The sequence below is a fragment of the Podarcis melisellensis genome (assembly GCF_964234715.1).
Source record: "Podarcis melisellensis genome assembly, chromosome: 6".
NCBI classification, from domain to species: domain Eukaryota; kingdom Metazoa; phylum Chordata; class Lepidosauria; order Squamata; family Lacertidae; genus Podarcis; species Podarcis melisellensis.
In genome coordinates this window covers 98,246,172-98,259,249 of record NC_138538.1, presented here as the reverse complement: position 1 = coordinate 98,259,249, position 13,078 = coordinate 98,246,172, and the positions used below count along the sequence as shown (strand labels likewise).

Genomic DNA, 13,078 nt, shown 5'->3' with positions numbered 1-13,078 from the left:
TGCAAAGCTGGAAACAAGAAATTAACTCTTATCTGCAGCAAATTACTAAACACTGGTCCTTGCAAGTTCTCTGGTTGTAAGCACATTATATATCTTTTAAGTGTCTGAGTTGGCACTCTTTAAAATTCAGGGTGGGAATGCAGAGAGTAAATAATGACAGACATCTTCTTAAAAGTAGGTAGTTTCCTTCTCAAAAGGCAGTAAATTCCTGTGTTGGTAACAGCTCCTTTGCACACAAACACATTCATCACGAGCCAAACAGTATAACACTTGCAAAGTGGCTGAATACAAATGCCCATTCTACACTTCACCGAATTAAGGGCAAGATAATTCATAAAGACAAGCAGAGGAAGGTAGCATTTTGCAGCTTTCCTCTGAGCTATAAATAGTTATGGCATTTTCAAGAAAGCTCTCCCCTTCCGTACACTAAGTGTTCTACATACTCTATATTTCATTACAGAGCTAGAGCCTGTGTCAAACTCTTTTAATAAGTAATAATGTTCCACCCTTACCAAGTTTTCCTGGTTTCTGGCAGCTATTTTCTGGTCGTCTTCTCCTCCATTTTTCATGTATTTGACTTCTTCCACAGGTTTGATCCTATACTCATCTGAGGAGCAAGAGGAAGAGGAGAAAACACACACATGTAAGAACAGTTATAGAACCTGTGCAGCTCAGCAGATGGTTTTCACAAGCAATGACCCTGTGAACACTTCATAACTCCAAATAGCTGTCTAATGAAGAAGGCTCCTCTTGGGTCTTCTTTATGGACTTACTTTATGAACTTACTGCAATTAACCCAAAACAAGTCAGTTAAGAGCACTGCGAGATGCCTCTAAGGACCACTTTGCAGATGATAATGGAATGGGTACCTTATGGCTCCAAACCAGTGTGCTTCAAACATGTACATGCTGCAACTGACAATGCAGGTGTACAGCACATCTATTCCTGCGGCAATATGTGAAGCAACTCTGGTGGACATTCTCACCAGAATCTGTCCACGTTATTATGAACAATTACCTTAGGAAAGCAACTAGAGTGGTTAAGAAAGCAACATGCAGCATGAATTAGGGAACTGAAATAGCTATCAAACTCAACTGTTGCTTTGAGGGAGAAGGTGGAATTGGAAATCAAGCAAACTAGAACAATATTAATGTGAGAGTGTCAGGATATATTACTAGCATAACATGAGATTATAGTATTACTGCAATGCTGATTAAAAATACTTGGCACTTAAATTTTTAATCTTCCATGTGCTTTAACATATATAGCTCAATAATCCTTACAACAACCATGTAAGGTAGAACAGGAAGATTCCCATATTATAGGTGCAGTGGGGAAAACAGAGAGATACAAGGCATACTCCTTTACACATTGCTTGGTGGGATTTAAAAAACCATACTGCCCTTCAATGTTTGTACTAGAATATACATTCCACAACAGATGCACAGTTCAAATATCCTCCAGGCTTCGACCTCCTCCAGACAGTCCTCAGGAAATTGAGAGGATGTGCAGTGAAGAGAATGCTCTTGGTGGACCACAGCAAGGACAAGAGATAGGAACGAAGCCGTGGCCTCCAAAGGGAATTTGGGAGAAGAGGAGGAGCACAGATGTTCCTCAGTCTCAACAACGACTCATGTGCTTTGGAATTTGGATGCAAGGTCACTCTTTCCCCATCTTTATTTATTATTTCCTTATTTTTTTAAGATGTGAGCACTGCTTTCCCACTTAATATAATTCCTACACTGGCACAGAATGATCTGGTTCTATCCACAGGGCCTAGTTTCAAAAGCCCTCTGCAAACAATTTGTTTAGACCTTTGGCAGAAAGGGAGGGGAGAGAAGCAGGGAAGAGAGAGGGAGGGAGATGGGAGAGGTTTTCTCCACTTTTGGCTCCAGCCACGGCGCCCTCTGGCACTGCCAACAATGGGCACACATCTTCTCACACAGGGGTGGCCAACCGGTTGACCGCGACCAACAGGTTGATCCCCGGATCCATATTGCTCGTATTGTTTAGAATCATGTCTCCACCCCTCGGTCCTTTCCTACATCATGTTTAGTGTGTGTCCCTTTGTCGTCTGCTGTAGCGCTGCATTCATCTGTTAGTGGCTGCGTTTAAATTAATTCTGCACATTTACTGTTTAAAAAAAGTCAACAACTTTGGGAAGCCCCCCTAAAAAAAGCACAACAACTTTGACTTGCTCCCCTAAAAAAGCTGAATAACTTTGGCCTGCCCCCCAATGGGTAGATCACTGCCAGCCCCCCCCCCCCCCGGAGTAGATCACAGTCTCTTGGGAGTTGGATGTCCCTGCTCCAACAGTTTACTCAGAGGGAAAGGAGTCCTTCCCTAATAGTTGGCTAAACAGGGATCACACTTTCCACACCTTGCTCTCCACGCAATACTGTAAGCTTGCAACTTATACACATTTAATTTGGGCTCATTCAGCTTTAGGTATGTGGAAAACTATTTCTTTTAAAATAGAAAGGGAGGAGGATTCCAGGACAAATGACCTTGGCAAGCCCACCCATCATTAAACCCCATGTGTTTCAACTACAGTGGTACCTCGGGTTACACACACTTTGGGTCACAGACTCCACTAACCCAGAAGTAGTACCTCAGGTTAAGAACTGTGACCCAGGCTGAGAACAGAAATCGGGTGGCGGCAGCATGGCAGCAGGCCCCATTAGCTAAAGTGGTACCTCAGGTTAAGAACGGACCTCCGGAATGAATTACCATATATACTCGAGTATAAGCCAACCCGAATATAAGCTGAGGCACCTAGTTTTAGCATAAAAAACATGGAAAATGTATTGACTCGAGTATAAGCGGGATCACCACACCGCAAACCTGGTGGTGGCGGTAGCAGCAGAGGAAGAACAAGCAGCCTGAAAGGGCTCCTACCGGGTTGCTCGCCCCTCCACTGCTGCCTCTGCCACTCGCAAAAGCAGGCATAGGAGCCGCGGTTGGGAGAGGCACAGCACAGCGCCTCCCCATGGCTTCTGTGCCTGCCCTTGTGAGAGGCGGGCGGTGGGACCAGGGGCAAGAAAGGGCTCCTTTCGGGCCGCTTGTCCCTCTGCCACCATCGCCCGCCTCACTCGAGTATAAGCCGAGGGGGGCTTTTTCAGCATTAAAAATGTGCTGAAAAAGTCAGCTTATACTCGAGTATATACAGTAAGTTCATAACCAGAGGTAACACAGTATACTGTATTTTGGCTTTAGGCGCAATCCCCGGAACATAACCCCTGTGTTAGTTTCAGGCCTATGGTTCTTAACCACGTTGTTCAGAAATGCTAAGTTTCAAATGCCTACAGATAATTGTGTTTAGCAGGGCTAAGATACGACAGACATTATTCCAGGGGGATCAGGTGGAATTTGTGCAAGAAAGGGAGGGAGGGAAAGCATCTACTCCCACAACTTGGTCCCTTAACCAGCATTATATTACACTCCCCTCTTTCTCCCTGCAATGCTGAACATTAATGGCACATATCCAGTGTGGTGTAGTGGTTAAGAGCGGTAGTCTTGTAATCTGGGGAACCGGGTTCGAGTCTCCGCTCCTCCACCTGCAGCTGCTGGGTGACCTTGGGCCAGTCACACTTCTCTGAAGTCTCTCAGCCCCACTCACCTCACAGAGTGTTTGTTGTGGGGGAGGAAGGGAAAGGAGACTGTTAGCCGCTTTGAGACTCCTGAAGGGGAGTGAAAGGCGGGATATCAAATCCAAACTCTTCTTCTTCTTCTTCTATCCTCTCATAAGTTTGAATTCTGTCACACTGAAAGGATTTCTGTTTGTCATTCTATGAAAAAGAAGACGTTTAAAACATGTGTTGTCAAGATGAAAAATCTCTTGCCAGAGGTAGGTTGAAAATATTTGAGTTTCCTCCTGAGAAGTGTCTTCTAGGTAATTTGACTGTCAGTGTTAAGAGAAATATTGGACTAATTATGACCCTAGAGCAGCGCAAGATGAATCATAGCAAGGCTAAAATATCCATCTTGGAATCGGCCCACTGCCCTTTAGATGCAAGCGCTAGGCCTTTCCAAGCCCAAGAACTATGGTTTTAGCTTAAATGTTGACATTCACAATCGCTGCCTGCTCTTGTAATTCAACTAAATGTCAGTGAGCTCAACATCAAGTAATGAAAGGTCCCTGTTCACCAAGCAACGTAGCCTTAGCACCAGTTCAAGGTATTAGCTGACATGGCACATCCCTTAGGAAACTGACACCTTCTCATGCCACCTCAGGTAGGTATTTTTGTGGGTTTTTCCCCCTCGCCAGCTTGAGAGTGCCCCAATATATATGTTACAAGCAAGATGTGATGTGCAAGGCCTTCCTACAAGGTACAGTGGTACCTCAGGTTACATACGCTTCAGGTTACATACTCCACTAACCCAGAAACAGTGCTTCAGGTTAAGAACTTTGCTTCAGGTTGAGAACAGAAAACGTGCTCCAGTGGCGCAGCGGCAGCAGGAGGCCCCATTAGCTAAAGTGGTCCCTCAGGTTAAGAACAGTTTCAGGTTAAGAACGGACCTCCGGAATGAATTAAGTACTTAACCTGAGGTACCACTGTACATGGTTATTGAGTATAAAAGAGAATTAGTGGCAACCAATTCATGATAACCTAAGTTTCCATGGACTAGAGGCAACTTTAACCAGATGAATGAAGTTTTATCCTGAGTTATATATAAAATAATATACTTGGGGGAGCGGATTGTAAACAGTGGCCAGAAGGAAATTAAGTGCAGAAAAATTATGTTATTACTAGTGGTTAACAATCGTTAGTTAACTACGGTTATTAACTGTTATTAACAAAATTGTTATTAAGGAGATATTTGCATTTTTAAACAAGTTTTCTCCTAGCGTCAAACAAATTACATCTCTGGAAGGAAATTTCCCCCATCTCTTCCATTTATAAATAAAATATTGTCATTTAATTCAAGGAGTACCCTATATATCACACTTAGTGCTCATCTTATAACCAATTATTCAAATGTTGTCAAAAATCTTGCTGAATCTGCAAAAAGTCTTGCTACTTGTATTCCGGCATTAACTAATTTGAAAATATTGAAACCATAGCAAATGTTCAGCATCCATCTTCATAATCATATCATATAATAATTGGGATTTAGAGCAGCTGTAGAACGTAGAGTATTGGGGGCAATTTCGAATGCAAAATTCTCTGCGTCTGCAAGGCAATGTGGAACAGCTACATCTGTTTTCCAAGTGGCATTATCAAGGGAAAACAAGAAGTTGGGTAAGGGGTTCCTTGCTAGATCACACCAAATGTCATTTTAGTTCCTATACAGTGGTGCCTCGCAAGACGAAATTAATTCGTTCCGCAAGTCTCTTCGTCTTGCGAGTTTTTCGTCTTGCGATGCACGGTTTTCCATAGGAATGCATTGAAAATCAATTAATGCGTTCCTATGGAAAAAGCCTTCCCCCGACCTCTTCTGGCGGGCGGCATTTTAAAATCGCCCGGGACAGCGGAGGACTTCTCCGCTGTCCGGGGCGATTTAAAAGCCCCTGGGAAGGCAGGCAGGGGGGACAAAGGCTTTCCCGCCCGGCCGCCCGGCTTCGGGACATCGTTCCGATGCCGGGCGGCTGGGGGAGGCGTTCCTGCCCCACCGCCCGGCATCGGGATGATGCCCCGAAGCCGGGCGGGGGGGAGGCTTCAAAAGCCGTCCGGGGGCTTTTAAATCGCCCCGGACAGTCCCGGGGCGATTTAAAAGCCCCCGGTTAGGCAGGCAGGGGGGGCAAAAGTCTTTGCCCCCCCTGCCTGCCTTCAAAAGCCGTCCGGGATAGCGGGAAGCGCTTCCCTGCTATCCCGGACCGCTTTTAAAATGCTGGCGGTGGGGAGCAAAGCCTTTCGCCCCCGCCGGCCTTCCTGGACCTCTTCTGAAGTCCGGAGGGGGGGGAAGGCTTTGCTCCCCACCGCCAGCATTTAAAAAAAGGTCCCCGAGATTTCCCTATGGGCTTTCATCTTGCGATGCAAGCCCATAGGGAAAATCGTCTAGCGAAGCGTCGCAAAAACCGAAAAACCCTTTCGTCTTGCGGGTTTTTCGTCTTGCGAGGCATTCGTCTAGCGGGGCACCACTGTACTTCCCCCTACAATGGCTAGCCTTGGGCAACTCACAGGGAGCACATGGCGTGGTTATGTTTGAAGTTATACGCTGAACAATCCCCAGTTAAAATCTCAGTTCTGACACAAACTCACTGGGCAGCCTTGGGGCAGAACTGCTCCTTAGTTTATCAAAAAAGCGAGTAAGAGACAACATGATAAAAGTGTATAAAACTATCCCTGGCATGGAGAAAGTGGGTGGAGGAAAACTTTCTCCTAACACTAGAACTTGCAGACATCCAAAGAAGCTGAACGTTTGATGATTCAGGATAGATAAAAGAATTTTTTCTTCATACAGCGCATAGCAAAACTATGGGATTCACTCACACAATAAGTAGCGATGGCTGCTTTAAACAAGGATCTGACAATTTCATGGAGGATAAGGCTATCAGTGACTACTAATCCTGATGCTTATGTTCAAAGAAGTTTGTCTATCTTGAGAGACAACGGAGTGTGCCTCCAAGGCTGAAGCAAAACGCTGGAGAATCACAGTGCCTGCTGTGGCTACAGACACAGGTAACTTTTAACTGCTGTCTCCCGCATTGTTAATTCTGAAGATACCACAACTGGGAGCCAGGCAGTGCAGCATAAAGAACAGGATTTGCTGTAAAACATTGATATGTGCCAACCCCCTTCCTGTATTTATTATAAAAACCAAAGAGCTACATGTAAGCTAATGAAACTGAGCAAAAAAGGGGGGTTGGAGTTAGAAGTCCCTGGTTCCAATCTCTCTTCAGCTGAGACCTACTAGGTCGTTCTATATACTCTTAGCTCCTTTCTGCCAAAATAAGGGGAATACTTATAATGGCCTATCTATCTGATGAAGTTTCTGTAAGACTTACAGTGCTAATCTGTGAGTGCTTTGAACACTCAAAAGTGCTACACAAATGTTGTTTTAGTATTTCTTCACTTTGTGCAAATGTTCTTGGTTTTGAAACAAGCAACTATTTTCTGCTCTATTTAAAAACAATTTTTAAAGAAACTATTTTCTGCTCTGCTTAAAATCGATTGATGAGCAAACCATCCAGTATTTCCCATAACTCTAGATTTTGCATGCAAAGAAAGACCAATAATAGTGCTTAAAACAGGAAACAGAGGGAGAGTTATGTAGAAGGAATGTGCTTTGTCACCACCACAAAACAAGTTACAAGGTGACACAAATAGATAAAAGCACAGAATAGAATAAAGATGCTGAGAAAAGGTAGAAATGATTATGACAGTATACAATGCACCTCTTTGAATCCATGGCATAGAACAGCTGGCTATGCTAACCTTAAACAGTGATTAGGTAGGTAGAGTACAGAGGAAAGAGATGCATTACCAACATCACGTATAGATACCTATGCATGTGTGCACATGTGCTTTAGAGAAACATTCAGCCACCAGTATGGCAAATAAAGATTTCCACCTGGAAACAGATAATTCCCCCACACCAAGCTACCATGGCAACATAATGAAGAAGCACGACATTCATTAATAATGGTCTCAGTGATAAATGAGCATATCAGCATGTACTACTGAAACAATTACGAGGGAAGGGGAAAATGGCAAAGGAAGCAATGAAAGGAATGGTTACAACACAATGTGGATTCCAACAGTGATACATTAGAAAGAAGACAATGAAAACCACCACCGTGTCTCAAGAACCGTATCAAAAGTGCCTGGAATGTAATAGGATTTTTAGACAGACAGACTTCATCAACTGAAAGGTCAATTAAAAAAATAATTACAATCTTTTTTATTAGAACTAGTACTAATCACAAATACTGCAGTCTTCAGAGAGAACTTCAGAGTCTGGGCCCTCTCAGAAGTTTTACAGTTTTCTTAGGGTCCTCTTAAGCTACATGACAGTCTTGATTCCTCTTCACATTTGGAATATGTCACAGTGGTGTTTGTCTGTTTCTCTATTTCTAAGGCACCTGCAGGTACAGCACAACCAATATGAGAAGTTAGGTAACAATAAACTAGGCTTTATATTTGTGTGTATGAGCACTGGAACAGCTGCACAGATATCTGAAACATTCACTCCCATTTGCAACACTAGGACCATACCCTAAACTGATTAATCTTAACGATGGTTTATTGAAACAAACCAGCTTCATAACCCAAGTTTGGCTTGTTTCAGTAAACCATAATAAAAAATAAACACAGTTTGTCTGGCAATGAGCGTAATGCTAAACTGCAGTCAAAAACCACATTGAATCTCCTCCTTGTGGCTGTGCTGGAGGAGGAACTACACTAGCCTGAGCCCCATTCACACAACAATAAACCATAGTTTACTATTTCATCTCAGTGCTGCCAATGTAACTGAGGACAGGTTGCAAGTGTGTGTCCCTAAATAAGGGGTGTGTACTTGTGTATCCTGAACTCCTGCAAGTCTGGGAAACAAGCAGTTCTCTTATCTTTTCTCTGTTATCATACGATCACATGTTCCAATAAAAAGATACGAAGCTCATGGAAATTTGACGATATGCAACCTGCTAATAGGCAATATTTGACAGGATCAATCCAACACTACATAGTCATAAAATGAAAATCCAGGATTTGTTGAAGGCACACAGAAATTCTAACAATTGCACCCATTCTCCAGGGTGTCAAGTACACTTCAAAGTCAGAAAATATAAAATAAACAATCATGGTACCAATCTAATATTCTAAGTAGCCTACAGGGCAGGTCTGCCTTTCTGTGCACATCAAGAATGGGAAACACATTATGAAACGTGTAGCAGCTTGTGTTACTCTTTATTAATGCTGAATGAATGCAACTTTGGGGGCTATTTCATTATTTATTAAACACCAATAAAGAGCAGCACAAGCTGCTGCACACATTAAGATGCATTTCCATTCTAGACATGTACAGAATAGTCAAAAAGATATTGGCAGGCAATAAGGGTTTCTCCCCATTTAGTCATGTACTGCAGAATTTACCAGGAGCAAGGAACCATATTACAGAGTAATAAGCCTTGGCAAGCAGCTTTCAATGATTTTGGCAACCTACATTTATGGTGTTTACCATTCCACGCTCCCTCTTCTTCCTGCTGACGCACATGTCAGCTCAGTAAAGTACAGGCCAGACAACTTGCACTGTTATTCTTTCTATGGCGGAGCACAAGAACAGCTGCTCCTTAATTTACAGCAGAGAAGGGAGACTTCTTTGGGATCACCTTTCATACCAGAGGACCAGTAGGAACGACTGTCTAGCCTTTCACCTGCCTCTGCTGATTTCTGTGGTGAGCCACTGATGAGTCCTAGAAAAGAATGAAGCTGGAAACCACAAATAGGTGGAGCCAGAGAAATATACACACACTTAACAGATGCTCTGTGGGCTTTAAAAAAAAAATATCAATAAGTTAGAAACAACCATCAGCCCTACCTTCCAAAATATCTTTTTAAAAAGTATTATAATTGTGACTGTTTCTGTGGCTATGATATTCTCTCTCTCTCTCTCTCTCTCTCTCTCTATATATATATATATATATATGCAGGTTTTGGTGTCCTCGGGTGTCTTCCCGTGTAAAAGTTGGGGTGTCTAGGCGACGTTTCGACGAGGTCTCACTCGTCATCTTCAGGCTGGTGCTTTCGGCTTCTTGTTACTGGAACAGAGCAGGATCTCAGTGTTTGAGTTCCTATAAATACTGTTGAGGGGGTGTGGTGTATAGCCTCCAATGTTCTGGGCAGAGAGGAAGTTCCCAGGCTAGTGTGCCTTTTCTTCTTTTGTTCCTTAATTACTTGAGGGATATCTTGAGTGATTTCTTGAGTGATATCCTGAGTACCACTTAGGTGGGTCATTAGGTGTGGATTAGTTGCTAAAGTCTTTGTGTCTTGACCTCTTGAACTTTGTGAAGAGTTTTTTTGAGAAGATGGCTGTACTGCACTTAGTTGTGCTCTGGCTTGGCTTCGTGTATAGGGGCGAGCTGTGGTTTTGTGGCCTGTGTCAGCCAGATCTGTGTAGGGATTGCAGGGGGGTGCAGCATCCGGAGGTGCCACCATGGTTTGGCTACTGGATGGTGTCTGTAATTTATCTGTGGAGAGGGTCTCCACCACAAGAGAATAATCATGGAAGCCATCGAGATAGAGAAACACCCTCACAACATGAACAAGCGTGACGACACATCCCGCTTGCCAGACATCTGGAAATTAGCCCTCCCCACAAAAACTGACACCAGATCCAGAGGCACACAGAACGCTATCACCAATCAACCACACCAGACCCAAACCCAGACCCTCTCCACAGATAAATTACAGACACCATCCAGTAGCCAAACCATGGTGGCACCTCCGGATGCTGCACCCCCCTGCAATCCCTACACAGATCTGGCTGACACAGGCCACAAAACCACAGCTCGCCCCTATACACGAAGCCAAGCCAGAGCACAACTAAGTGCAGTACAGCCATCTTCTCAGAAAAACTCTTCACAAAGTTCAAGAGGTCAAGACACAAAGACTTTAGCAACTAATCCACACCTAATGACCCACCTAAGTGGTACTCAGGATATCACTCAAGAAATCACTCAAGATATCCCTCAAGTAATTAAGGAACAAAAGAAGAAAAGGCACACTAGCCTGGGAACTTCCTCTCTGCCCAGAACATTGGAGGCTATACACCACACCCCCTCAACAGTATTTATAGGAACTCAAACACTGAGATCCTGCTCTGTTCCAGTAACAAGAAGCCGAAAGCACCAGCCTGAAGATGACGAGTGAGACCTCGTCGAAACGTCGCCTAGACACCCCAACTTTTACACGGGAAGACACCCGAGGACACCAAAACCTGCATTCCTGTACCCGTGAAAATCTACGAAAGCATATATATATATATATATATATATATATGGCGTGGTAGTAGCCATAATATTGCAACCCTTCTTATAAGTCCTTCCTCTTCCACTTAGCAGAAAACACTCATTATTTACACTGAAAGTAAGCACTAAGAGTGTTTCTACAATAACCTATCTGCTCTTTCCTCAAATCCTGAATTGTGGGGGGGGGGGGGCATGTGTGCATGTCTAAGTAGCAAGTATTAGGAAGATTCTGTTAGCATCCAAACATAGCAACTCACCAAGCGGGAGGGGAGCCCATGCCTGTTAGAAAGCCAAAACAGTGACTAACTTCTGAGAAATACGTATATACTTCTGCAGTTTGCATTAAACTTTTTGGTAATGTACTATAAGCGGCCTTGTGGACCCAAACGGGTCTAAAGGCAAAATATATTATTTTAAATCAATCAAAAAAATCAAAAAGTATGACAAGAAGTCTCCACAAACAAATGTTCTCAATTGTCAGGGACAAATTAATTTGTCCCCCTAGTTTGTGTGTAAAGCACAAGCAATCCTTAAAGGTGTCCTTCTGTTGTGACATCTGGTCAATCCAAGAGGAAACATAGCAACTGACCTTCCAAACCCCACATGCTATTCTGTGTAACTGAGGTGCCAATGAGTCTTACAGATCATGTAAACGATAAGCTTTCTGGGTCCAGTTACACTTGCGTCAAGGAATAACTGTAAAGGGTGGCTAGTCCTATAAAGGCATGACCACCACTGGGACACTGCCAACAGCAGAAAATCAACAACAAAGAGGAGATCTGAAGTGATCCAGACTGCCCATCTCTGCCTAAAGAAAAAGAAGGTATAAAAAGGCCATATCTGGCTGATCCAAAGAATACCTCTAAAATAAGTAATTGCGGGGGGGGGGGGGTGCCAACCATGGCGATCCCTTAGTTTGGAAAGTTTTACTTGGAGTGACATTATTTATACTATCTACAACTCCACTATTTTAAAGATTCTTTTGGATTTTTTTTTAATCTGGTGTTTTAATTTTAAATTGTTAATGCATTTTCTATGGTTCAATGTGCCCACTGCTGTAATCCACTTTGGTATCGTAGACTCAATGAAGGGTGGTATAGAAATTGAAATAATAAACTAACAGCTAGATTGAGATCCCTGAGAGGTATGAGTGTTGCAGGCTCTGAATCTGCCCAGGGAGGGAACTCTGCAGCACTGGAAGGCAAAGAGGTGGTGTTATTACCTTTTAAATCTAGGACTGGCTGCTCAAACCTTTCAGAGGAACTCAGGGATGTTTATATCCCAAGATGTCTCTGCTGGAGAAGACAGGTGGCACAACCAGAGATCCAGGAATGGTGCAATAAAGCACACGCTCCAACCCAGAGTGTCTTCCCTTTGAAATGCCTGGAACTTCACCTGAAGGGGAGGAGCACTGCCACACCTGGCTCTGCTTCCAGAACAGGACTTAGGTGAGCTTTGGGCTTTATTAGGTGAACTCCTGCCACCCCGGGTGCTCTTTCAGATCCTGTAGTACCTACTTCTGAACTCCCAAACCAGTCCTTATGTGACCTGCTCCTTGCTACTGCATCCTTCCTGGTTCTAGTTGCTCTGTTCCCCAACCTTCTTTTACATACAGAGGTACCTCTGGTTACAAACTTAATTCGTCCATTCTTAAGCTGAAACCATTCTTATCCTGAGGCACACTTTCGCTAATGGAGTGCGTGTGTCTAACGGTGCGTGTATCTCTGGCACGCAATTTCCTTTCACATCCTGGGGCAAAGTTCGCAACCAGGAGCAGCTACTTCCAGGTGAGTGGAGATCATAATCTGAAGCATTTGTAACCAAAGGTACCACTGTACAGTGTTGGGCATGAGTTCCTTGAATGGTGCAAGCTACAAATATCTCATGTCATCTTGACATAGCTCTGCTTTCTCTTGGAGAGTTTTATGCATCTAACATTCTACATTTTGCTGTAACTGAACAGCTATTTTCCAAGGTTAAATCATTAAAAACCAAAATAATAATAATAATAATAATAATAATAATAATAATAATAGGGTAGCCATGCTTGTAAAGCAGTCTCAAATGTTATGCTAAGTTCTTCTATGAACTCAGGCAACGCAGCTAAATAACAGTCAGGGCCTTATATAGCTGCCTTCATCTCACCTTTTCCACAACTTATTTTGAGAG

General features: G+C 43.4%; 2 protein-coding genes and 1 long non-coding RNA gene across 3 annotated transcripts in view; 1 reads left to right on the top strand and 2 right to left on the bottom strand.

Annotated features, from left to right (window-relative positions):
* TSEN15 (tRNA splicing endonuclease subunit 15) overlaps positions 1-13,078 on the bottom strand; it is a 306,977-nt gene that overhangs the window by 74,620 nt on the left and 219,279 nt on the right. The gene's annotated exons all lie outside the window — the stretch shown is intronic.
* LOC309372014 overlaps positions 1-13,078 on the top strand; it is a 237,713-nt gene that overhangs the window by 91,344 nt on the left and 133,291 nt on the right. The gene's annotated exons all lie outside the window — the stretch shown is intronic.
* LOC309372005 (uncharacterized protein C1orf21) overlaps positions 1-13,078 on the bottom strand; it is a 156,410-nt gene that overhangs the window by 64,541 nt on the left and 78,791 nt on the right. Inside the window, exon 3 of the mRNA XM_081915210.1 lies at positions 513-607. Coding sequence (XP_081771336.1) covers positions 513-607 — 95 coding nt within the window. The remainder of the gene's footprint in view (positions 1-512; positions 608-13,078) is intronic.